We start from the raw sequence: 24,968 nt of genomic DNA, 5'->3' as shown, positions 1-24,968 counted from the left end.
CCAGTCTTTGATAGCAATTACAATAATTACAATAACAATAACAATAACAATAATATATTTAAATAATAGACTTTATACAAGCTGTATGCACTTATAATACACACCCACACACTCACTCACTCACTCACTCACTCACATATATATATATGTATCTCTTTGTATGTGTCTGTGAAATATATGAATATGAATATGAATATGAATATACATATAAATGCGTAATACTAATTGGTTGCTCATTAAACGTGTATTCATTTGCTCATAAGTGGGTAATGGTTGTTAATGGTTGTTAATGGTTAGATTTGAACAATAAAGTATAAAAGAGAAAAATAGACAATTGGTCAAGCTCAGACAGTCATACTATCCACAGAACCAAGAGCAAGAGCAGGGCTATTCTTTGTTACAAATTGTAATTTCAATTACAGTATTAAATATTCACATGTAAGAAGTCTATTGTGAATTCATACTATTATTTTGTGCTTTCTATTATATATATATATATATATGTACATTATTTTGGTGCTTAAAAAAATCCATGTATAACTCGGGTTGTATTGGCTATTATTTTCTTTTTCTTTTGAGTGTTTATAAGAAGAACTGGCTACAATTCTTTGGGTCCATAATTACACTTGAATAAAGTTATAAACACACATACATTAATCCTCATCAGTTTAAGCTTTTATACAAGTGTGTAGTTGTACAAGGTACCAAAGGGACAATACCTGTTTTTGGTTAAAAAATAAAATAAAATAAAGCGATAGATAGATAGAAAGATAGAAAGACATGAAACCTAAAAGTATCAAAAGCACCTATTAGATTCGTTCTTGGTGCCAAGCCAAAAGGCATGTAATACACAGACATATAAATAAGATATGATCGTATTGGTACGTTAAGAGCTGTAATGAATAAATGAGTGTTAGATTAGAATGATGTTCTTTTGAGGATTTATGTGTTTTGTCAAGCACGTGTATTATATGTAAAAAGTGTATGTATATTTTGGTAATCATTACCATTATGAGCTGCGAAACATCTTGGGAGATATGAAACAACCATTGGTTTGATAGCCCACTTTTTCTTACTCTTATCTCTTTTTGGTCTATTGACAATATCTCTAGATCTTTTTTTTATATATATACATTTTTGGCTGATGTGTCATTTTAATTACCTTTTTGAACAATAGTAAATATATTCTCTCTTTAAAGATATAGATAAGATATATGTAGGTTTGTTATTTTATTACAAAATTTAAATATGTATATGTATATGTATAATAAAATATATATAAAAAAAAGGATATTTACATAGAAAAGATATAGATATATGTATTTATATGTATATGTTTGTTGTGTGTTGTGTGTGGCTGTGTGTGTGTGTGTAATATATATATATATATATATATGTACAGTGCCGAATTTACAATTGGATCTGTGATTTGACTTGATTTGATTTGATAGGGTGAAGGCGATAGTGAAAGTAAGTGTATATATAGAAAATAGACTCAAATGAGAACTTCCTCTTGAGCATTCCGCCTGATCTCGCGTGCTCTTTCAAGCTCAATGGTACGAGCTGCCAAAGTCGGTTCATTTGATCCTCGAACATACAAAGTTACAAACTTGGGCATTGGTCTGTGTTCAAGATCCAGAGAAATATTGATTGCTAAACAATATACATATATTTAATATCAAATGTATATAAAGAAAGAGGTGTAACTTACATGCTTGAAGATGTTCAATCCATGATATCATTTCTATCGTTGTGTCTTGTTTAAATAAAAGTTGAGGTCCGTTTGGAACAGTGAGACGTAACACATTGGGTTTTTTGGTATAATCCAAAGCGCGAGTAGCCTCTGCGCCTGCTAATGATAGGGTCAAGAGTGGAACGGATGTGTATCTGCTCCAGGGCACTAAGGATGGTAGTCGCGAAAGTCTGAGTCCGCTAGCAGAGTCACTTGGCTCTGATCGATAAATACGTAGGGCTGTTCCCCAAAGTTCCACATAGAGGTTCCTAGATCAATATTAAGCTTTATCAGCAAAAAAATTTTTTTTTGTATATATATATATCTTTGAACGGGTAAAAGTGTTTCCGTAGAGCTATTGACTAGTGTATTATGTATTTTGTGTATTTTATGTGTGTGTGTGACATGCTATATACTTATCTATAAAAGGGGAAAAGATATATTGATATTGATATTTTACCTCCAGAGTCTCCATCGACTTTTTGTGTCAGGATTGTCTTTTTCGAATTTGATACTAACATAGCCAATCTTGTAGACTGTGCATATGTAGGGTGGTAATTCCTCTCGACCTTCTTCTTCTCTGGGAAGTATCAGGCCTTTGTTTCGACCCCAGCCACCCAATGTTGATTCCAGATAGTCGGGTGGAGGGGGTAAAGATAATGTGTTGTATTGTGTCCGATTACCGCCACCACCGCTGGCATTGTTGGCAGTTGATGGAATACGAGAGTTAGGATGTAAATAGGCGGGCATTGACACCGGCCGTGGTGACACACTTGGTGACAATTGTTTCCGTGGCCGGGGTACGGCTATTCCAGCTGGACCTTCGAGTCTCAGACATGACGAGGGGGACAATAAGGCTGGGTTGAATGTTGGTTCTGCTGAGTTGGTATCATAAAGAGGAGGAGGAGTAAGAGGAAGAGGAAGACGAAGAGGAAGAAGATGGAAGGAATGATTGGTGTTTAATGAGGGTGACTGCATGTTCTGGACCACACGCGTGTTTTGTTTATGGTCATCGATACATTCGCGCGTTTCATTAGCTTCGTCTGTCTCTTCTTCTGGAAGTGCTACCATGGTTGTCGCACTAAACGCAGATATGGCTGACAATTGAGTTGACGAGCTCTTGTTACTGCTACAAATGTCCTTGAGTGATAACATTGTGGGAGTAAGAGTAAGGGTTGGACCAGTATTTGTAGTAGTGTCTGTGGGAGATTTGGTCTGAGGATCTTTGATCATGTACTCTAGCTCGGTTACGGCCCGCAGGAGATCCTGCTTCCCCTCCTGACTTTCGTATGCATCAAGAAAAGGGCTGGTCTCGTGTAGGTTGTCTTTGAGCCATTCATTCTCGAGTGGCAAAAAGGTTGATTGTGTTGAGGATCGAGACCCAGACTCGGATGCTGAGTACTGTGAAGACGTGGAAGATGAAAAGGAGCGTCTGGTTGATTTTGGTGTGTAGCCGGCGTCTCTTCGGCTGTCCTGAAATGCTTTGACAAACAGAGATAGCTTGTGCGAGTCGTGAGGGTTTATTCCAATAGAAGAGAATTCGACTGGGTCTGTCATATTTAGGAATCTAAAGATGTTGATCTTGTTTGTCTCAAAAGCAGGGATACAGTGGTGCAGTGATAGATTTGATAAAAGGACAGAAGGTATATCTAAGGAATAAAATAAACAAAAGCAACAAGTGTGTATACAAGATAATGAGATGAAAAATAAAGATGTCAAATATCTGTATTTATATTTAATAACAATAAAAAAAAGGTTTACCTGAAAAGAGGGGTTTATTTTCTACGTAACTCATCAAAAAAGTACAAGATGTATATCATAAAAAAAAATTAAAAAAAAAGGGATGTACAGGAAAAGGTTATAAGAAGGAAAATAAAAATAAAGTAGAGAAATATAGGGTTTGGTTGAAAGCCTCTATTCTAATATTATTAACGACGTCAATCCCTCTGTTCTGCGTTAGACACTGATTCATATGATTATTGAGTTTCCTATTAAGTCTTCTATATATATATACATATACATATAAGCAATAGAGTAATATAAAATAAATAAATAAATAAAGATCTTGCAGCACTTATTTAAATGTCACATCATCACCTAGCAACTAAAATGTCACAAAGTCCTCCTTATGGAATAGGCGCCTAGCTTATGTTTAACCGCGGTTCCAAGTTCATTTTAAGCTACAAATTATTATTTTTTATATACACATATTAAAGGCACCTTTTATTAATACTCTTCTTCTTGCTGTTGTTGTTTCTACTATCATTCCAGCTAATTGAGACATATATATTTATGTATATAAGAGTGCATGTCTTTATTATAAAGTGAAAAGAAATACAGATAAAGTGTACAATTTTGTCAACAAGGTAAATCTAATGTTGCAATCTATTTTTTGGGACTAGTAGATCTTTAATAAGATCATGATACATCTTTCTTATTTGTAAAGATCAGATACTCTTGAAACTCCCTCTCTCCATTACTCTCACTGCACACAATTGAAATATGAATGAATGAACAAGTGTGTTATTGAAAAAATACTTTCTTGTACCATGATCGTTACTTGGCCAGGAACCATATAGTTTAATGATCAATCTCCATTCACTCACCCGATCTTTTTACTTTTAAATTCAATATAAAATAAATCGGTCTTTGCTACACTCAAAAAGCTATATTGAAAATCTTCATAATCTTAATATCAATAGTAAAGATTGTGATAATAAATAAAACGAGGGGTAGGAACTCATTTGATGTCACAATTAAAATAAGATAAAATAAAAATAAAGTATAAAAAAACAAATAAGCAAAACAATCCGCACTGTGTCGTCTTTGTTCTAATGATGAGATCACCATACATCCTTTGCTTATCTATTATCATTGGTATTATCATCCTTCCTTCCTTCTCTCTTTCCTTCTTCCTTCTTTTGCTTCATACCATTTATCTACAAATGACCTCCCCCTCATTAGCTACTACCAATAGACCAATTATTCCAGACCAATCTAATTTAATTCTTTTATAGATAAAAAAAAATTAGTGTATTTAATGCACTATACACACACACACACACACATACAATATGTCTTGACTCCTTATTGTTTCTAGTCTAGAATATCCTTTTGCTTTGTTTTACTTTGTTTTACTTTGGTAATCTCATCATGTAGATTATTGATGACGCATAGTTTGAGGATCATTTGGAATCATTCACCATAATTGATCTTGAGATCCTTCATTTGGAAGCTAATCAACTAACCCAATATATAAAACACAATAATACAAACACCAACTGTGATTAAAATACATAACCTTATCATCATCTTAACACTAGCAAAGGTCTGTAAAATATAAAAGTACAATCTTCTTTTCTTTTAGAGTGTGATGGTTATTTATAAAAAAAAATCTATATTATACAGTACAGTAGAGTGCAGTAGAGTACAATAATATTACATGTAAAATCTGTCATTCTCATGGCCTTTTTTTTTGGTTTATGAATATCAACCTTAATGCAACACTTTTTAGAACAGTAAGCTTACAGGACATTCAAAACTCTTTCTTTCTTTATTGTTTGTACACATAGGCCTATTGGATATATGCACATATTCTCTTAATTGTAAATATATACATATGTGTGTATGTGTTTTGTAAAATTATCCTATTTTTCAGGGGGAGGGGAGGGGATAAGCAGAACACAGCATAGTAGCTCATTTTATTTTACTTTTGGAAATAAAAAATGAAATCCTCCAATGAAATATCTTTATTTTCGCTCAAAAATTTCCAAGTATGGTAGTGGCGAATTGATTGAGAATATCGTTGATTCTTCTGGAGCTTTGCAGTATTATCAACTTGCGAGTACAAAGTACTGGTTTGCCGACAGCTTGATTAACTTTTAAAACAAAACAAAAAACTTTTTCTTTCAAAAACTCATTTCTTATGTTGCCCTTGCCTACTAATATCAGAGCTTTTAAGAAAATGATTCGTTGGCGAGCTTGATGAAGAAGAACCAGAGCGTTTACTCGAGCAGCACTAAATCAAGATTTTCAGCTAAATTTAGGAGCAAATAAAATAGGCAATATATTTTATGCAGAAAAAAATCATACCAATATTATCGATATATCTTTAGAGCCTACTAGTATGGTTGCAACCTCTGAAGAGATGCACAAGAAAGCCCGTAGGGACCGACCAGCAAAAAAAATTATGCTGGTTGAAAATTCAACAGCTGAATCGTCCAGATCCACAAAAATTAGTCCACTTTCGTTGGCTCAAATGCCTTTGTTGCTTCTCAGAGTCGCTCGTCAATCAATCAGCCCGAGTTTCATCTTGCACTCAAGGCTTTGCCAATGAAAGTACGTGCTAGCACTGCAGAAATTTACATAATTCCCTTAGAGTATCGGAAGATATGTCTCAAAGCATAATAATAATAATAACCTATACTGTCTTGATTGTACTCACCTTTTTAATGTTGATTATAATGAAGGACTTTTTTTTAAAAAAAAAACCAAACCCCCAAACGCAAATAGCCTGTTGATCCTCAGTACTCATACACCGTTGGACCTACTGAATTCGTTATCGCCTTCTTCAAAGAGTTTGTGTTCAAGCGAACCAACATAAAAAGTGTTTCAACAGAAACTGATATTAAAGCACAGATTGGCTTACGAGCCGAAGATAATGAGGAAAGACAATAAACCTTGCTCCAAAGTAATACAAAATTGTATGAGATACATAGAAAAATCCGTCAATTATACTTAATCGTCAATTCATTTTTTTATAGTTGCAAAGAATGCTTATTCTAACAAGAACGGTAGTAAGATAATCATCAAAGTTCCTTGGGATATTAAAGCCGTTAATCAAAACAAGAAAGTCGATGTTCTTGCATGAATTTCTGCCTGAGTCTCGAGAAGTTGGATGGCTATCTCCCAAGAAGAATAAAAAAGTGATTGAATTAAGCAAGAAATATGAGCGCTATCTTGTTTACGGCCAAGTGCAAACAAACGTGGATAGCGTGGCCCATTTTATGATTCGGGATTCTTACAAGTCTGGAAAAATTATCAGAGTTCTGAAGAGCCTTTGGACTTCTGACAGCGAGTCAGAATTCCTCGATACGTACTCTATCTCTTCCAGCCACCATATGTTGTTCTGGGATCAAAAATTGAGAAATCTTAACTTTGCGAATCGCTTTTGTACAGCCATTCCAAAGAAACAGCACAAAGGAGTGCAACAGGCTCTTGCTTTGGACTTTAGTCTAGAAAAGGGCAAGACTCTGAATGAAGGCGATATCGAATTTGCATGTGCCTTGCGCCATGAAAATATATTCAGATGTCTTTTTGGTGCCTTTGTCATTGTCATGTTCAGTTTGCTTCAAGTATATTGACCAACCAAAAAAAGGCAACATCTTTAAATGAATGCTAACTTTCTTGATTGAGATAATATACCAGTAGTAATTTATTGAACAAAGACGGATGGCAGAACTGGAAGGTATTGTGTGGACACACCAGCTCCGAGAAGAGTTTAACCTGCGCTTTTCAATAGAAAATAGCAAAAAAGGCACTTGCAGATAAAACATTTTATACTACGTAAGCAACATATGGTAGTTGTTATGCTGGATCAATGGAGGCTTAGGGTTTAATGATACTCTTTTATTTGATCAAACAAGAAAGATAATGGAAGAATCGTCTTGGCCTTTTGGAAACCCATTACTTGGATAAACTTCCATACCCTTTTGTAAGAGATATGACTGGATTTTGGGAAAAGTTCTTTTTGTTAGAAATAAAGAATATTCTACAGCCAATGAAATTACATAAAAAATGACCTTTTTATGGATTGAAAACTATTTTGGTGCTGGAAATGTAGAGCAGGTAACTGTCTGTGAGAAGGAGATGAACAAAACTGATGAAAACGAAAATGAAGATAAGAAATTTGTTAATTTGAAGATAAATAAAGAGGCCTGTCCTGCAGAATTTGTGAAAGAGAATAGAAGAATGTAGCTGAAAGTAAAGAAATAAAAGGGGAAACCGTGAGCAGTTTAAAGCAATATTAATACCACAGTGAAATGATTTTTATAACTTTTGATCAGATTCAGAAGAGCTATTTTACAAAATGAAGCAGTCTATTTGTATTTGAATAGGGTAAACAAATGTTTAATACTAGAAGTACTCCATTCTCAAGAAAAGACTTTAAAATATTTAAGGATGATATTGTAGCTGTTATAACTGGTTCTTCAGCTGATGGACTAGAGAAGTATGAAAGCCCTGTCCCTAAAACTGCTAATACAAACAAAGAAATAACTAACTGAGTGACAGAAGTAAACCATTGAATTATGTGTTTACAATAACAATAATACAAACGATTTAAAGCAAAATCGAAACCTCTTTCAACACTATTATTGAGCAAAGTGAACAGCAGCATTTCCTTCGGATGAATATGACACAGCAACAATCTAAGAATATAATTTCTATTATGATATAATAATAGTGTTTAAATTCACAAACGCAATTACTCATGCCTATCAACAATGCTTCTCAAAGCACAAATACCAATATCAGCTTGTCTAAACTGCCTATCTTTCCTGTTCTTTCTACTGGTTCATCAATGTCAACCTTTTCCTTCTCTATCTCTACTCCATTAACTACTATTTTTGGCCAGCAGCCAATTGCTATAAGTGCTGCTCCACATTCAATCAATACAAATAAAAACACTGTTGTCTTGTCTAAAACCAAAGCAAAGAAAAGACTAGATGGGCTAGCTACAGATATACTACGGGAAAAAAAGAGGGTCTGCCGGGGGTTCACTGGGGGGCCACTCAGGAGGTTGCCCAGGTGGGTGTTTTTCGCCTACAACTTTTTCACCTCCTGCCTGTTATGGATGTTGTGGTGGTTGAAGTTGAAGAAGTTTTTAAGAGGAAGAATTGAAGATTTGAAATTAGGAACGAAGATTCGTGAGAACTTGTGTAGGTTTTGTTTATTGAGAAAGATTTTGTATCAAAGTTTGACGAGGTTCCTACACTGAACTACTACTGCTATTTATATTGTTTTGGATTGGGAAAATTATATGACTGGGGTCAGGTAATCGATCCTATCTGAGCCTTAATCAGAGCAACGTGATCTTGGGATAATTAATGTATGATTAATTATATAAATGTGTGTAGTCCCAATGAAGTATTAACATCAAAAGTAAATGTGTTTATGAGTTATAATTATGCTTATAATAATCCACTGATGTATCCCATATTATGGTGATATCATCATATGAAATATAATCACTATCATGCATGCTAAACCTGTGTGTTAAATAATAAAGTAATCGGTAGACACCTTTGACTGGAATAGCTGAGGCCTTATATTATTTCCTTCAGACTTATTCTCAATTACAGCAGTAGTCAATACTCATTTACAACAATGGATTATCGTATAACCCCGCTCATTGACAGACGTGAGGTTTTATTCAGTTACAATATACACACTGTAGAAAAAAAGTTGCCGTAAATTCCAAAAAACGGCAACTTTCAATAAAAAACCTGCAACTTTGTTTAAACTCCTACAACCATACCAAATATAGGGCATTTTGAGCTCTTTTTTGTTTTTTGAGATTTATGCCATTCAACAGTGTACAAGGGAATTGTCAAGGGAATTGCATCGAGGGAATTGAGCTACATCATATACGATTCCGATTGTTATTCAGCATCTGGCTTTTAATTATTTACTAAAATACCCTGCCAATTTTTATTTTTTTGTTAATTATTTGTTTCATTTTGGTTGTATAAAATGAGCTTTTTAAAGTATGGTCGTTTAGTATATTCATTTCTGTAACTAGAGCCCTTATTTTAGAAATTTTGTCAATTCGGAATCAAATAAATTACTATGAAAAGTAATTTTTCTTTCAATTCCCTCATACGCTGGTGAATGGCATTAATTCAAATATATTTTTTAGATTTTAAATTCAGAAAGCCATTTTAGATGAATATCGTATGCTAAACTGCTTACAGATTATGAGGTTGAGTAAAGAGACAAATATGGCACTGTAGAAAAAAATCTACAAGTATTTGAAACAAGCTGCCTTATTTTGGAAATAAATGGCAGATTTTTTAACACCATCTAGCACTTACCAAGTTTAGAATATCTCTATCCTATTTTGGCTCTAGAGAAATATTTTGAAGATGAAAGTCTTGTCGTCAACCCAGGAAATCATCTTGATTTCCGAATAGAGAGAACTACTTGCTTGATTAAAGAAAAATCAACTAGAGGGTCAAACAAGCCCTATGAACTTTGTACCTTGGATCTGAGCTTATACCAGAAACAGTCATACCTACTGATATTTTTTTAATGCAAACTTGTGTTTTATTTTGTAGTCTTTTCTTTCTATTTCTTCTCACTATTACTATTGTTGACAAGTCTTTCAGGCTTTACAAAGTACTAACCAATAACCTATAGCCTTTAGGCGATAACAATATCAAGCAAGAGATCTATAACAAGACCCTATAACACAAAACATTTTATCAAAGCCTTACAAGATAAGCACACATACACATATTTTATAGATAGAATGATATAGCTATAGCTCTTGTAATGCTAAACGAAATTCCCTTTTTTATTTCTGGCCAAAGCGATATCTAGTAGTTTATAAAGGCATTGATCTTACAATTTAAATTAAACTTTTACTATACTTATTAGTTAATTTAAAATTATCATAGTCTTCTTCTTTACATACTTATTCTATCATTCGTCTACTATTTTTTAGTACCCTTTGTTAGAGGCAATGCTATAGATATGAGAAGGCTAAAGAAGAGCCTTATTTTATTACTTTTACTATTAATAAAGTCAAAAAATAAAAATATTTTGCTATAAAACATTAAGTTTGTTGGACCAATTATAAGAAAATTTAAAGTACCTAAAAAGGTATAGATTTACCATATTTAGAGCAATTGATTGGATTAGATGCAAAAATAATCTGAAATCCCACAAATCATATTTGCTAAAGAATCTACAAGTCTGAAGTTATCACCACGGGAGATTTTTCTAGTGTTACAAATGACTGTTTTGTATGACGGTAGCTCGATTTCCTTTTTTGGATTTACTATTTTTGAAGCTTCACGATTTTAAAAATAGACCAAATTTGAAAAATAGAATGCTGACAAAAAAAAATCTTTGGTTTGAAAAAAATATTTTTATTTTTATTTTGTGGGTTAAAAATATGGGGGTCATAAAATACTAGGCTACCAGTACCAGCCTAGTACTGGCTGCTATTGCAGGGTAGACAGGAGCTGCTGGTACTGGTAGCTATTATTATAAATAAAAAGCTAGCTAGCTACTTCAATACAATTTACAAAATAAAAAAGCTATGGATAGGACCTTTCCATTTCATTGAGCTTGAAGTGTTTCAAACCTATATAGACGACAAGAATGATTAGTGGCTGCAATCTTTAAGAGTTGTTTCCAATAACTTACCTTTGATAATGATGATAATGAATAAACCTAGAGTAAGACATAAATTTGTTTTTGTTAATATTCATATTGTATAGACTACTCTTAATGTCAACACACGTACCTTTATAAGCTTAAAAAATTGTTGGATCTTATACTATTTCGAGATTAAATGTAATTAGTAAATGTCAATTAAAATAAATGATCTTTTATATTGTTTTTTTAGAAGCCGTCATATATATCATACCATAGATTTTCGCGAGAAGAACATGTTATTGTATACTAGCATTAAAAGTTTGATTAGTAACTTGATTGTGTTAAAAAAATACAGAGTAAAGAATGTTTTGGTTTTTTTTTATTTTTTCTTGGTTTTTTAAAATCTCAGCAAAATAATGCAATTTAATTGGTTTGTTCACAAAATAGACACGTTGTAACTTGAACAAAATTAAGGGGTACACGTTAATTCTATCTATCTTTTTGTTGTTACTTCCTTTACATTACAAACAACAATGAACAGAGTAACAAAAAAACTTGCCCCAGGAAGAGTATCAGTACCTACTCCGAGAATTCCGGGCCAACTCAACTTCAGTCTTGTTGACATTGGCAAGTCTTGCTCACTTCGTGAGAAGACCTTTAAAGATCACTGGAATCTTAAAAGACATTTGCAAAGATTCCATGACATAATGGAAATGGTTGCAGATGATATGAGCATAGTCCAGGAGACTGAATATCAAGATATACAGACGAGCAACAGCCCAAAAAATCCGCTTACACCAAGTGAAAGTGTGGAAGAGGAATCAGACGTTGATAATGAATACTACAACAGTATCTTAAATTATGACGAGTGTGAAGAAAGTGATGATGGAAGTAGAGTTGACAATAGTGATTTTGATGTTGAGGAAAACACAGAGCCAAACGCAGGCATTCCTCTGTTTAATCACATCTTGAACAACATGTCTGCTTTCGCCGATAGCAACGAATCTTCAATAGATGAAGAGGATGAATTCCAGAGTGAAGTGTTTAACTCTACCACCTGGAACAGATTTACACCAAATACTCATCCATTTAAAGATATCCAGATGATGATTTTGCTCGCACTTGTCGATAGTGATAACGACATGATTTCTCGTAGAATGTTAAAGAAGATATTATTTACCATCAATCTTCTTCTAAAGATCCACGAAGAAGCTATTAGAAAAGATATTTCTTTCAAGTTGCCCCGGTTAGATGCACTCTGGAATTACCAGACACAAAAAGGATCGAACATCCCAATTTTCAAATCGAAAAGTTTAGATGTTACTCTCTCTGACAGCACAAAAGTCACCGCATTCCTTAACTTGCCTTCTGAGCATATCAAACTCCTTGCTGCCAATCCTATAAAGTCAAAATCAATCTTTTCTTTACCTGATCGCACGCAAAACCAATCTGTCTGTCTTCAACAAGGAGAAAAATAGAGAACAAATACATACTTCCAACAGCCCATGTTTACCCACAACAACATTGATTTCTGGTCTGGTGACATTGTTCTGTTAAAAGATTGCTTGCCTAACATTCACTTTCTGGTGGAATCTTTCTATACAATGGATACATCTAATGTTTTCTCTTGTGAATATATTGTTCGAACTCCAAAAGATGGTTGTAGCATTGGCATCGAAATCAATCATACTGACATAAATATTGAATCATTTCTCTCTGTCAACACAACCCCATTAAACACCTCCTTATGTTGCAGCATCTCTCCTGACACAATTATCTCGCTCATTCCAACTCATCATAAATTACTTGAAGAACATTTTCTGAAGAGGCTTATATGCGACGGAACTGACCAAGAAAACAACCAAAAAAAATATTACAAGGTAAAGATTGCATCTGTAATTCTTTTCTCAGATGATACTTCTGGAAACACCTCTAAGCAATTTAATCCATACAAGAGCTGGTCAATGAAATATGTGGCCCTCTCTTTTGAAGAAAGGTGCTCCATAGAGAATATCTTATTTATATCAGCAATTCCAAAGAAGAAAGGTGCAAACGCTGCCTCGTTGTTACCTGAAATTGTTGATGATTTGAAGAAGCTAGAAAACGGTGTGGTAATGTTCTCTGCAAAAGATAATGCATATGTTCTTGTGGTATCTCCTTTACTTTGGATTGAGGCAGATACACCTTGTCACTCAGAGCTTTGCGGTTTAGGTGCGCCCAACTCAACTTACCCTTGTAGAAAGTGCTACATTAAATTGCAAAGTCGAATCCCCAAGTTGAACGAAGTTGAATACTATACTAACAGGCATCCAACAAGAACCAAGGATCATTATATCCAGGCCGCTTCTACACCAGACAGAGATACAGTGATCCCTGATATTCCTTACTTTGACAATAAAAACACAGCAGAAGAGTTAAGTTTTAAAAACAAGTCAACAGACAAACAGCTAGAACTTAAAGCATATGACCAGTCAAAAGACACTCCTGATGAAATATTGCACTACATTCTCCTTGGCATTGCAAAGTATCTTATCACCGATCTGGTTAAAGTTGTCTTGAACAAAAACAAAAAAGAACTAGAAGAACTGTTTGATTACGTTAAAGACTACAAAAATTCCAGAGGCATATCAAGAGCATTTACAAGGTCTCTCACCCATGCCGGTTCATTTCTTGGTAGAGACTTCAAGGTACTAATCCAAATACTTCTGGTAATCCTGGCCATAAAGTTTGCAGATACAGAAGTATTACAGGAAATCACTCCCCTCTTTGTTCGTCTCGGCCGTCTATGCTCTCTAGTATTTGTTTGATCTATCGACAGTCAATACGAGACATATATCAGTGAAGTAGACTCTGCCGTTAGAAGTCTAATTGAAGCCCTACACAAATACGACACTAACTGTAAACATAAAAAACATGCATTCTATACGTCCAAGCCAAAAGTCCATCTGTTGACCCATCTACCTGAAGATTTACGAAGATTTGGGCCTGCTCTTAACTACAAGACCGAAAAGGGAGAGCAGTTCAACAAGCACATTCGTGAACACTTGTTTCATACAAACCGTATGAATATATCGAAAGATATATGTCTCAAATTTGGTAAACAATATATGACAAGACATATTATTGATGGTGGTTCATGGATAGGCAAGAATGGTTTAAGGGAAACCTGTGGAAAAGCTATTGCAGAATACATGCAACAAAACTCTGATGGGAAATTCCATGAAACTTTGCTCGGTGGGTCCAGAGAATTTGTAGACAACAACGGTACAGGTTTGACCCCTGGAAGGATATTAAAAGACAATACATTTGCTCTATTTAGACAAAGCAATGGACATATCATCATTGGAATGGTGCTTTTTTCTAAAGTATACCATTTGTATATCGAATATCCATCCGCACATGCTGTTAACAACAATTATTGTCTAGCACTCAAATATGCTGATGATATATACACACCACTAGATGAATTGAAGGTTGTTTGTCTATTAGACATGCATCTGAAAGTTGGCTGTAAATATGTTGTTAACCTCAACAAATTTGGTTCATACTGGTCCTTCCTTTATTCCTTTTATTAATTTTTTATATCTTTTTTTTTATCTCAATAAAACATTCCAATTTCTTTAAGTCATTTTTTAGTTCTCTTCTGTTATACTAGAAATACATTTGTAGATGTCTGTACTGCAAGCATCCCCTTATAAAGAACACAAGTTTTGATTTATAAGTATAAAAGGAAATTACACAAGCAATATATTTAGTAAGCCAATAAGATAACAGATGCGTTTTTAATTTTCTAATTTGATATCAAATTTCATCCGTGGTGCTAATTTCTTCTATTTTAAGTAATTCTATTGGTTCAAAAATCTTCCCCGACATTTCTACGAGCTTATAGATGGATATGAGCTCGTAGAAATCTACAAGTACAGAGTTATAAATGCTGCCATTTATCACAGTGTGGCCTACAAAATTACTTATATTTTTAATCTGAACTTTAAGAAGTCTTTGCCACTAAAAAGAAATGACTGTGATTGCTTTTTAATGCAATATTTTTTTTATTCTGTAAAGTCTTTTTCTTATTTCTCTATTTCTTTTTTTTCACAAGGTCTAACATTATTAAAAGTCTCTAAAAGGAACACACTTAATAACTATGAAGGCTAGTATTAATAAAATACGAATTAGCAAAGTTGACAAAAGAAAGCAATCTGAGAAGAATTGACAGAAAAATATCTGCATCAAGTACAATTTGGTTGTCAAGATTGCTTGCATGCTCATTAGAAATCTTGGTAGATTTACAGAATTGCAAGGAATCTATCTTCTTGTTTTTCAAAAGTAGGAATGAGACATGACAATTTTAACACAAAGCAGGTTTATACTCTTTGTTAAAAAGAATCAGTTAAGCAATATACATACCTTCATCAATATCATAGTATCTAGAGAATAGCCTTTTTTTTAGATAAAAAAATGTGAAAAGTATTACATAAAAATAGATATACACTAGAGTGCAAGTTTCAATAAGTAGAGACGTTTGTGGACTCAGATTTGTAGAGTTGCACAGAATATTAGCTAAAAAAAGCTTTTTTTGAAACTCAAATTTTCAACTTGTATTGCCATATTTAGCTTATTTCTGTTACATCACCACGGGAGATTTTCGATATCAAATTTGGAAATATTTTATTCACATACATTTTGATTGGTCTATATAACCCAGATTAATTGGGATATCGAATTTGACCCATTTTATGAGACTTGTCAATTACATAAGGCAATTTTAAAAGGGCAAGTATCCATAAATGAACCCTCTCAATATTTTGGCAAAACCAAAAAATGACTTAGTGAAAATCACAATTTTTTTTATTGAATAATTTTTTTATTAATAAAGATAAAAAAAATCAATATTGTCGATTCAAAAACAAGGAAACAAAGAACCAGTAGGAGCCAAATTTATTAAGATTGATGACAAGCTTGTTGGTAAATTCTGTGTGCATATCAAGCTTACATACAATCTTCAACTGATCGAGTGGAGTAGATGCATCATTGGAAACCCTTTGCGTGAGGAGGTAGTTGTCACCTTGAGTGTGGGGACTACTCTCAACTCGATAGTGTTCTACTCTCAAAGAGGAGACCTTTCCAATAAATGGATGGGCATGTTGGTCTTTACTCTCCTTGAGCATGAACACCGCAAAGGTATTGTCACAGAGTGCTTTTGCTGTAATGTCATCAGTGTCGTTATTATCAGCAAAGTCTCTTGATCCACCAAACAGGATATTCTTAACATTGTTGCTAAAGTTTTCTTTAAGAAATTCTGCCGTGGAATTATCATACTTCTCTCTCATTTTGTCTTTGCTCGCCTGTGAACTACCATCAATGATGTGTCTCATTGCAGATTGCTTGGCAAACTTGAGACATACATCTCTTGAGGTGTTTCACCTATTGGTATGCATTAGGTGTTCACGGATGTATTTGTTAAACTGCTCACCTTTTTTGGTGTTGTAGTATAGAGCAGTTCCAAATCTTCATAGATCGTTGGGCAGATGTGTGAGCAGGTGAACCTTGGGCTTCAAGGAATACGGATTATGTCCTTCGATTTCACAGGTAATGACATAATAATGCAGTTCTTGGATAAGGCTTGTAACTGCCTTTTCAACTTCGTCGATATACATATCATAATCATACCTTACTGCTCTAACAAACACCAAGGAGCAAAGACGGCCAAGACCGACAAAAGATGGAGTTATGAGAGAGAGCATACTATCATTTGCAAATTCTGTAACTAAGATAGCGGGTAGAATTTGCAGAAGAACTTTGTAATCCCTCCCAAGGAATGAGCCACAGTGTCGTAACTCTTGAGTGAACTTTCTTGACATTCCTTGAGAGTTTTCATAATCCTTGAGGGCTTTGGACAATCTAGCCATTTGGTTAGGATTTTTCTTTAGTACAACCTTTACCAAATCATTGACTAGATACTTAGCAACTCCAAGAAGTATGTTATGCAGAACTTCAACTGGAGTATCTGTTGATGGATCAAATGACTGTAGTTCCAACAATGCATCTGTTGCCCTATTTGCGAAGCATAGGTCGCTTGCTGTCAGAGCATTTCCAGTCAAAGGAGCATCTGGAATAGTCGATCCACGTCCCAAGGTAGACGCAGCAGCAAGATAGTGTACCTTTGTTCTTGCTGTGTGTCTACCAGTATAATACAAAGAGCTTTGGAGGTTGGGCATGGATCTTTGTAAACGGACATAACATTTGCAGCATGGGTACAGACTTGTCAGCATGCGCAAACCACATAGTTCAGAATGGCATGGAGTGTCTGCCTCGATCCAAAGGAGTGGTGATGCTACTAAGACGTTTTCGTTGTCTTTGGCAGAGAACATCACCAGTCCGTTTTCAAGCCTTTTGAAATCTTCAACGATTTTAGGCAACAAGGACATTCCACTTGCCCCCTTTTTCTTGGGAATAGCAGAGAGAAAGTGGATGTTTTCAATTGAAGACCTCTCTTCGTAAGAGAGAGCAGCAAACTTCATTGACCAGCTTTCATACGGGTTATATTGCTTTGATCGGTTTCCGGAGGTGTCGTTGGTGAAGAGTATAATGGACGATATCCTCACCTTGTAAAACAACTTTGGATCGATCAACTTTCCGGTTTCGTCTAGTACGTGCCGTTTTAAGAAATGTGGCTCTTCCAGCTAGGACTTGTGCCTGGGAATCAAATGAAAGACTTTCCCAGGTGAGACGCTGTAGCATAGGGCAACATCAACAGGGGTCGAGTCAACACCGAGAAGAGTTTCAAGCTTTATGCTAATAGATTCAACTTCGATGCCAATGAACTGACCGCCTTCCAGAATATAAACCATGTAGCCTTGAACAAAAACAGCTGAGTTATCCATGGTATGGAATGATTCTACTAGGAAACGGGCTGGAGTAGAACCATTCATAAAGTTAACAATATCACCAGACCAAAAATCTACGCCATTGTGGGTGAACATAGATTGTTGATAGTACCAATGTGTTCTCCACTTTTCGCCTTGTTGTAGACAAATGGACTGGTTAGGAGTGCGGTCAGGGAGGGAAAACATGTTTCTTGCTTTCTTGGGGTTGGCAGCAAGAAACCGGACGTGGTCTGAAGGCAAGTTGATATAAGCAGACGTGGTATTGTTTTCCGGCAACTGGATATCGACTTTTGTGGATGGAAATACAGAAATCTTGGACTTTTTCCTGGTCTGATAGTTCAAGAGGGCATCCAAACGAGGTAACTTGAACGGGGACTTCTTTCGGATAGCTTCCTCGTGAAGCTTAAGGACAAGACTTATGGTAAACAGGATCTTTTTCAAGATCCTGCGAGATACTATGTCATTATCGCCATCAACAAAGGCAAGCAGTACCATAGACTGGAGATCCGGGAATGGGTGGGTGTCTGATGTATACTGGTTCCATGTCGTATGCGATCCAGTTGCTTCTCTCAGTAAATCGAGATCTGCATCCAACGATGAGCTGGTATTGGATGCAGAAGACAACATACTATTTCTTATATGCATGTATAGGTGGTTGCCTGGACTTGGACTTTCAAAGGGGCTGGTGTCCTCATCCATCTCGATAATACTTTCACCGGCATCGAGTTCAATCTCGCTAACATTATCATCGCCATTGCTGTTCATGTCGTCAACATCGCTGCTGTCGTCATCCTCCAAATCGGATTCAACGTGTAGGTCTTCGTTAATGGAATCGTCATTGTGATCAGGGGTGGTCGGCTCAGCAGTGTTCGTGGTCTGTCTTTGTGACGCTAAATTTCTATCGGCATATTGAGGGCTAATATCGTTAGCAATATGAGTTGCTAACTTATGATATTTGGTAAGGTGGCATCGTAGATTCCACACGCAATCGAAATCTTTTCCACAAAGTGAGCAGGTCTTTCTGATATCGTCAAAGGCAAAATTGTGTTGACCTGGTCCTTTGGGAGCAGAAACTACCACCCTAGAATTTTTTGGGTAATTAATAATACGCTGCATCACAGAGCTTTTGTGATGCAACGTATTGTCTAACGTGATAAAGGAGTATAGACGACCACCATATATTTATTTATTTCTGCATCTTGAAACAACAAGTCGATTTCTTTCAGGAACCAATGAAAAGTGTTATTCATGTAACCAGTAATAAGCGTATAATGGTCTTCAAAAACCAATGAAATTCATTAATTTGTTACAGTTTAGCTTGACACAAAAAATAAACATTGAGTGCCTTTTTTTGTTTCATACAATTCTTTTCATTTTTCTAAAGATCAGGCAACAAATGGCACATGATCTTGCTACTCATTAGCTAGTTATACTACAGATCAACTCTGATTCTCTCACATGATTAAGATCTTAAAAGGTATTGCTAATGATGTGATTCTATTACGAGTTCTGATTAATAAAATCTAATTGAAGTATAATAGGGCATGTGAAATCTTGACATAAAAAGGTATGTAAAGAATCTTGCTCGTATACTGATTTTATCCATACTAACATAAACATATGTCTTCTTCTTTTTTACTTTGTTTTTTTTTGTTTTTGTTTTTGTTTTAGATTCAATTAATATGTGGTAAGTCATCTAAAACATAGTAATCTTCATCAAAAGTCTATGTACTAATGACCTTTGTTTTTTTTGCAGGTTTGACATTTTTGCTTGGATTTGAAACTTGTTCTTCCAATAGCTTCTTTGCTTTCATTTTAAAAGCGTTAATATGGTTTTTGCTTTCAAACATGCAATTGGGTTTTTCAAAATTCTACTTGCTTTTGTTTCTGGAAACATTTTCAGAATAGCTATTAAATATTTCTAGCTGCTAGTGCAAGCATACCTACCCTACAGTAGCAGCTACTGCAGGGTAGGTATGGGAAGCCTAAAATTATCTACCCCCAATATTTTCAACCCATAAAAATAAATAAAATCGTATTTTACCAGCCAATTTTTTTTTGCGATCGCATTTATCAATTTTGCAATTCTTTTGGACCTGAAACTTCAATGAAAAAGCTATTCCCAAAATGGTAACATAAACTCACGGGCTGAATTACAAAATTGTTACACGAAAAAATCTGCCGTGGTGATAAAATTGTAGGACATTCATTTTAACTAAACGTACAAGCTGTTATTACCAATTGTGACTTGATATTCAGTAACGAAAACATTACCGTTACTTGAAAGGGCAGCACCTTTCCCTTTTCTTTAACAAAATCTTAAAATGTCTCGTTTTGATCCTATTATTGAACTAACAGATCGTTACATAAATCACAGCTCTCAGCATATTGCTGAAGAACAAGAGTGAGAATAGGTATCTGTTCCTGAACAGCAAGAGGAACATGCATATGTTTACAAAGATCAAGAGCCCACCAATAAAGAAATTCAAGAAGCACTTGCTCAATATGCCCGAGACCGTGAGCAGGAAGGGGAATGCATAGCTGTCTCCTTGCATTGTCAAGGTTGCTTAGACCCAGGCACCTTGTCTGATGAAGATTCTAAACTTTTGTTTAGATTCACGCAGCCCGAGATATAATTAAATCATTGCTTTCAAGAAAAAAAAGTACTAATTTAATATATTTATAAAATCAGATATGCTTCTTGGCCACTCTTCTTGAAATGGGAGACATCGTCTACTTTTGAGAAGGCACTCCAAGTGAATTTTCTCTGCCAATGACACTGGCTCTGATGATTGTGCTTCGCAGAATGGTTTTCCTTGCTCACTTAGTAGATTTATCTCTGCTCTTTGGAAAGGGAAAGTCTATTCTCAGTGTCATCTTCAATGAAATGATAGAGAAGATTTATATTAAGTTCTATCCAGCCTTGAAATTTGACTACTGTCAATTCCGGGAATCAAACCTGATGTGCTTCAGCCGAGCCATTAGAGAAAGATGTAAATAACACTTACAAAATATAATATTAGTTTAATAGTACTTACGTTTTATATATTATTTAGATAAAAGCACTGGCAATGTACTGTGTTGGGTTTATTGATGGAACCTTCAACAAGATAGCAAGGCCCATTGTTGATCAAGAGGGGGCATACAATGGCCATTACGTGAGTGAAAGATTGAATATATAGATCTGACATATGTCTTTACTCAATTTATATACTCTTTATAGCAAGGACATGGTTTGAAATACCAAGCAGTAGTAACACCCGATGGTATTACTTCATCCATTATGGGGCCAGACAGTGGTAGGAATCATGACGTGCACATGTACCGCAAAAGTCAATTGGATGCCATGATGTGCATAGCATTTAACTTTACAAACATAAATGGTCCATGCTATTACTTGTATGGCAATCCGGCATATACCGCATCAGACCATATGATGATCCCTTTCAGAAGAAATAAGTATTGTACAGTTATCTATCTCGATGGTAAAGTCTTATGGTTTGCATATTGTCTGTTTTAGAAACGGCTGATGAGCAAGAACTTGCTATCAACAAAAGTATGTCTGCTGTGCAAATTTCCGTGGAGCACAAGTTTGCTCATGTCAGAAGTCTGTGGGCTTTCTTAAAGTACTCACAGACCCAAAGAAGTGGTCAGTCCCCAGTGGGACTATATTATATTGTTGGAACGTTCTTGAAGAACCTCCATGTCTGTTATAATGGAGGAAACCAGACAAGCAAAAAGTACAGTGTTGCTCCTCCTACACCAGAGCAGTACATTTATGAATTATTAAACCAATAATATTTTTTTACTCCAAACTATCTGTAATGTGAAGAAATTTGATGACTATTATGACATGTTTTACATATATATATTTTTATTGTTTTTTAAGACCTTAAAGCAGGTATCTCTGCATATTGTACTTGAAACGAGCCTGTCTCTCCTCTAGCAGAGTCTGCTTCTGCTCCAGTGTTCTCTGTCTTGTCTCAATAGCCAGAAATCCTCTTTTGACATTCTTCTCCAACCTGCGCATTAAGGTAAGTACCTCACCATCACTTATTCCAGCCACCATACTGGACAATTCATCCCGAAAGGACTTCAACATTTCTCTGGCATCAGAAAAGTCGGCCATCGATTGACCAACTAGATGTCCAGAAGAACTGCCCTCTACTTTATCTGTCCATTTCTTTTGTTCAACAACTCTCAACGGATTGTTGGACTTCAATAAAGTTGCTCTCTCCACAACTTTATCTGCAGCTGCCTGCTTCTGAACTTCTTCCTCAGAAGCCAATTGCTTTTTCATGGCCTTGCCCCGATCTCCTTCAGCCTCCTTTAAAAACTTATAGTATTAAACACATTGATATTCAACAAATATACCTAATACAACGTGAAGATTACTAATTCAACAAGCTGAAAGAGAAGCTGATCGAGATCAGAGTAGATTTTGTTTGACCCTGTCATTTTTTTTCTTGGGCCTGTCTTGCTTTGAACTGCTTGACCAGATTCTTGTGTCTCTGCTTGAGTGTTAAGACACCAATTTCGTTGCCTTTACCTCCTGCATCATTGACCTTTTTGAGGATTTCATCCCAGGCAGCACCCGATTGCCCATGATCAGCATATGAGAGGTGTTGGTGGATCAACAATTCCACAAGGAGTCTGTCTCTTCCAGCAATCAGATTTATCTTGTGATTAAATCTGATGGGAGCGTCTGCAGTGAAAGTATTCATATGTGCGTTCATGTTTAAAACCAAGTGAAGGAAAAGTGGTAAAAATGCGTATTATGATAGTAGAATGTTTATAAAATTAAAATTAAAAGTGACTTTTTTGGGTGTTACAATTATCAGCTTGTCATTAGTTTAGAGCAGAAAATAAACGAATATGAGAGGCTACCAATTTGAATAAGGTTTGAAAGATTTTCTACCAAACTTTAATCAAGTTGGTAGAGTAGTATCTCTATATAGATGTGTATGTAACATCAGGTTTCCTTTCTAAGGCAATGAGCTCATGCAAAAAGTTGAAAATCTGAGTCCACAAACATCTCTAGTATCAATTTTTTCCAATCATTTCAATATTCAAAATCGAAAACTCCGCAACTTTTAGTATTAAAACACCGATCAATTAATAAAAAAAAAGAATAGAGAGAAGTTTTTTTATTATAATAATTATTTAATAGAGAGATAAAGATAAAATATAGTAATATTTATTTTTTTAGAGATTTAAAATTTTAGTTATTTTTTGGAACTTTTCTATGTGAAGCATAAACTTTGACAGAGTATTGTTTTACTTTTTCATATGCATCATCACCAGTGCAGTTTTGACTGTAGGCTTCAATGAAGCACCAGGACTTGTTGTAAAAGTGGTGAACCTTTGCAAGTTCACCAGCTCTGTCCAAATAAAAGTCAACATTAACCTTTAGCGATTTAAAGGTATAGTCAGACTCCTTTCTGGCCAAATCCTTGGCAGCTCTCCAGTATCTCTCTATCCAGTTGCACTCGCAGTGAAACTTCGGATACATCTCAAATATGTGGCCATTTGCCTCCACAACCTCACAGATGATGGTCTTTTGTTTCTCGAAATTGGGTTGGGCAGCAAGAAAGTGGCAGGCGCAGCATCTAGAATCTGGCTCTTTGTCTTTGCGACAATCAGCAAGCCACTTGCTACCAGACTTGTATGGATTTGTATCCAACCAAAGAAGACGCTCCTCCAAAATACTTCTGATTCCTTTTACGTATTTTACAGAAATATTCACAGATCTTTTCTTTTTCGTTATGGTTTCCATTTTCATGTAATACATAGTCTGAGGACAAGGCTCACCATCCAAAAGAAATGTTGTGTTCTTAAAATCAAACTCTTCGTCTTCTTTGACTGGCTTGTCATTCAAGATAAACCTTTTGGCAAGTAAGGCATTATTTGCAAATGCTTGGTGATTGCTGCTTTGGTCAAATATGAATACAGCTTGACTGTCTGGGTGCAGCAACTCAAAGAGGGGGATTGCATCTTTTGTAAGCTGCTCAATCATATCGTCACTCGTCCAGTATCCATCTCTTCCTTTACCGGCAAAAAACAGCTTTCGGGAACTCCACTTCTGTCTTTGCATTGTATCATGACAAGCACATTGAAACTCACTGACCATTATACTTTGCCCTTGACCTTTTTTGGGCAAAGGGTTTTCTTTGTTGTCCAGCCAGTTTTTCTCTCTTCTGTCATATGCATAAAAGGTTGATTTGTCATGTGTAACCAAGACAAGTTTCTTTTCACCATGCAAGACTTTTGGCTCTTCAACAACTTCCATGTTATCTCCCGAATATTCTTCCATTCTTTTTTTATATGTCATCATTTGCTGTGACCATTCTTCTCTATACTTGACAACGTCTTCTCTTTTGTGACCATCAACATAAACTGTGCTAGTAAATTTTCTGAATGAGAATCCCCAAGTTTTCATATATTTATTGATACTAGATAAAGATATATCTCCAACAACTCCAAATTTTACTGGATACAAAATATGATCAATATATCTCTTAACGTTGCTAGCTGTTCTTTTCTCAATTTTTTGTTGACAGATCCAGTTTGACATTGCGTTTGCAATAGCTTCATCTGCAAGTACAAAAGGTGGTCGAATGAATCTTCTCTGTTGACACTGAGAAATATATCCAGTGGCAATATACTCCTTTCCCCACTTTCGGATGGCAAGTGGGAGATATGTGTTGGTTTGGTTATACACATTCTCCATTGCTTGAATTGATGCTTCCATTTTTCTAAAGCCTTGAATTCTATTGAAAAAGTATGTTTTCACAGCCTGGTGCTTCATCATCTCATATACACTAATACATTTGTCAGAAGGAAGACTGATTTGTTGCTTAATATATTCACAAAGGTTCTCATAAGAAAGCTGAATTTTCTCATTCTCACTCTCAGTCTCAGCATCAAATAGTTCTTCTTGAGAAGTCTCACTGATTGTATTCTCT

The 24,968-nt window shown here is 35.3% G+C and overlaps 12 protein-coding genes across 12 annotated transcripts; 7 read left to right on the top strand and 5 right to left on the bottom strand.

Moving 5' to 3' along the window:
- Positions 1-1,495: 1,495 nt before the first annotated feature.
- Positions 1,496-4,921, bottom strand: PHYBLDRAFT_167816 (hypothetical protein; the record flags this gene model as incomplete). Its single annotated transcript, XM_018435730.1, has 5 exons — positions 1,496-1,653; positions 1,712-2,001; positions 2,193-3,381; positions 4,352-4,420; positions 4,861-4,921. 5 exons carry the CDS (start codon positions 4,919-4,921, stop codon positions 1,496-1,498), a joined length of 1,767 nt encoding a protein of 588 aa, XP_018292443.1.
- Positions 4,922-5,470: 549 nt separating this feature from the next.
- Positions 5,471-6,409, top strand: PHYBLDRAFT_67672 (hypothetical protein; the record flags this gene model as incomplete). The annotated part of the gene is made up of 4 exons (XM_018441833.1): positions 5,471-5,576; positions 5,812-5,927; positions 5,972-6,070; positions 6,245-6,409. 4 exons carry the CDS (start codon positions 5,471-5,473, stop codon positions 6,407-6,409), a joined length of 486 nt encoding a protein of 161 aa, XP_018292442.1.
- Positions 6,410-6,588: 179 nt separating this feature from the next.
- PHYBLDRAFT_167814 (hypothetical protein) lies at positions 6,589-7,095 on the top strand (the record flags this gene model as incomplete). Its single annotated transcript, XM_018435729.1, has 1 exon — positions 6,589-7,095. One exon carries the CDS (start codon positions 6,589-6,591, stop codon positions 7,093-7,095), a length of 507 nt encoding a protein of 168 aa, XP_018292441.1.
- A 433-nt stretch (positions 7,096-7,528) lies between these two features.
- Positions 7,529-8,016, top strand: PHYBLDRAFT_144853 (hypothetical protein; the record flags this gene model as incomplete). The annotated part of the gene is made up of 2 exons (XM_018431313.1): positions 7,529-7,684; positions 7,849-8,016. The coding sequence occupies 2 exons, from the start codon at positions 7,529-7,531 to the stop codon at positions 8,014-8,016; spliced, it is 324 nt and encodes a 107-aa protein (XP_018292440.1).
- A 206-nt stretch (positions 8,017-8,222) lies between these two features.
- PHYBLDRAFT_144852 (hypothetical protein) lies at positions 8,223-8,632 on the top strand (the record flags this gene model as incomplete). The annotated part of the gene is made up of 2 exons (XM_018431312.1): positions 8,223-8,382; positions 8,493-8,632. 2 exons carry the CDS (start codon positions 8,223-8,225, stop codon positions 8,630-8,632), a joined length of 300 nt encoding a protein of 99 aa, XP_018292439.1.
- A 3,017-nt stretch (positions 8,633-11,649) lies between these two features.
- PHYBLDRAFT_144851 (hypothetical protein) lies at positions 11,650-12,594 on the top strand (the record flags this gene model as incomplete). The annotated part of the gene is made up of 1 exon (XM_018431311.1): positions 11,650-12,594. The coding sequence occupies one exon, from the start codon at positions 11,650-11,652 to the stop codon at positions 12,592-12,594; it is 945 nt and encodes a 314-aa protein (XP_018292438.1).
- A 27-nt stretch (positions 12,595-12,621) lies between these two features.
- Positions 12,622-14,691, top strand: PHYBLDRAFT_144850 (hypothetical protein; the record flags this gene model as incomplete). The annotated part of the gene is made up of 2 exons (XM_018431310.1): positions 12,622-13,841; positions 13,935-14,691. The coding sequence occupies 2 exons, from the start codon at positions 12,622-12,624 to the stop codon at positions 14,689-14,691; spliced, it is 1,977 nt and encodes a 658-aa protein (XP_018292437.1).
- A 226-nt stretch (positions 14,692-14,917) lies between these two features.
- PHYBLDRAFT_167811 (hypothetical protein) lies at positions 14,918-16,491 on the bottom strand (the record flags this gene model as incomplete). Its single annotated transcript, XM_018435728.1, has 4 exons — positions 14,918-15,072; positions 15,524-15,555; positions 15,607-15,676; positions 16,110-16,491. The coding sequence occupies 4 exons, from the start codon at positions 16,489-16,491 to the stop codon at positions 14,918-14,920; spliced, it is 639 nt and encodes a 212-aa protein (XP_018292436.1).
- A 135-nt stretch (positions 16,492-16,626) lies between these two features.
- On the bottom strand, positions 16,627-19,119 carry PHYBLDRAFT_167810 (C2H2-type zinc finger transcription factor; the record flags this gene model as incomplete). Its single annotated transcript, XM_018435727.1, has 2 exons — positions 16,627-17,799; positions 17,833-19,119. The coding sequence occupies 2 exons, from the start codon at positions 19,117-19,119 to the stop codon at positions 16,627-16,629; spliced, it is 2,460 nt and encodes an 819-aa protein (XP_018292435.1).
- Positions 19,120-20,776: 1,657 nt separating this feature from the next.
- On the top strand, positions 20,777-21,801 carry PHYBLDRAFT_67678 (hypothetical protein; the record flags this gene model as incomplete). Its single annotated transcript, XM_018441834.1, has 4 exons — positions 20,777-20,996; positions 21,067-21,161; positions 21,227-21,488; positions 21,524-21,801. 4 exons carry the CDS (start codon positions 20,777-20,779, stop codon positions 21,799-21,801), a joined length of 855 nt encoding a protein of 284 aa, XP_018292434.1.
- Positions 21,802-21,895: 94 nt separating this feature from the next.
- PHYBLDRAFT_67679 (hypothetical protein) lies at positions 21,896-22,739 on the bottom strand (the record flags this gene model as incomplete). The annotated part of the gene is made up of 2 exons (XM_018441835.1): positions 21,896-22,339; positions 22,500-22,739. 2 exons carry the CDS (start codon positions 22,737-22,739, stop codon positions 21,896-21,898), a joined length of 684 nt encoding a protein of 227 aa, XP_018292433.1.
- Positions 22,740-24,118: 1,379 nt separating this feature from the next.
- Positions 24,119-24,577, bottom strand: PHYBLDRAFT_111766 (hypothetical protein; the record flags this gene model as incomplete). The annotated part of the gene is made up of 1 exon (XM_018428237.1): positions 24,119-24,577. A coding segment is annotated over one exon (459 nt), but the record flags the coding sequence as incomplete, so codon positions are not given.
- Between the last annotated feature and the right edge of the window lie 391 nt (positions 24,578-24,968).

Source organism: Phycomyces blakesleeanus, assembly GCF_001638985.1.
Source record: "Phycomyces blakesleeanus NRRL 1555(-) unplaced genomic scaffold PHYBLscaffold_9, whole genome shotgun sequence".
NCBI lineage: Eukaryota > Fungi > Mucoromycota > Mucoromycetes > Mucorales > Phycomycetaceae > Phycomyces > Phycomyces blakesleeanus.
The sequence above is the reverse complement of the archived record's forward strand: the minus strand, read 5'-3'. Positions and strand labels throughout refer to the sequence as shown.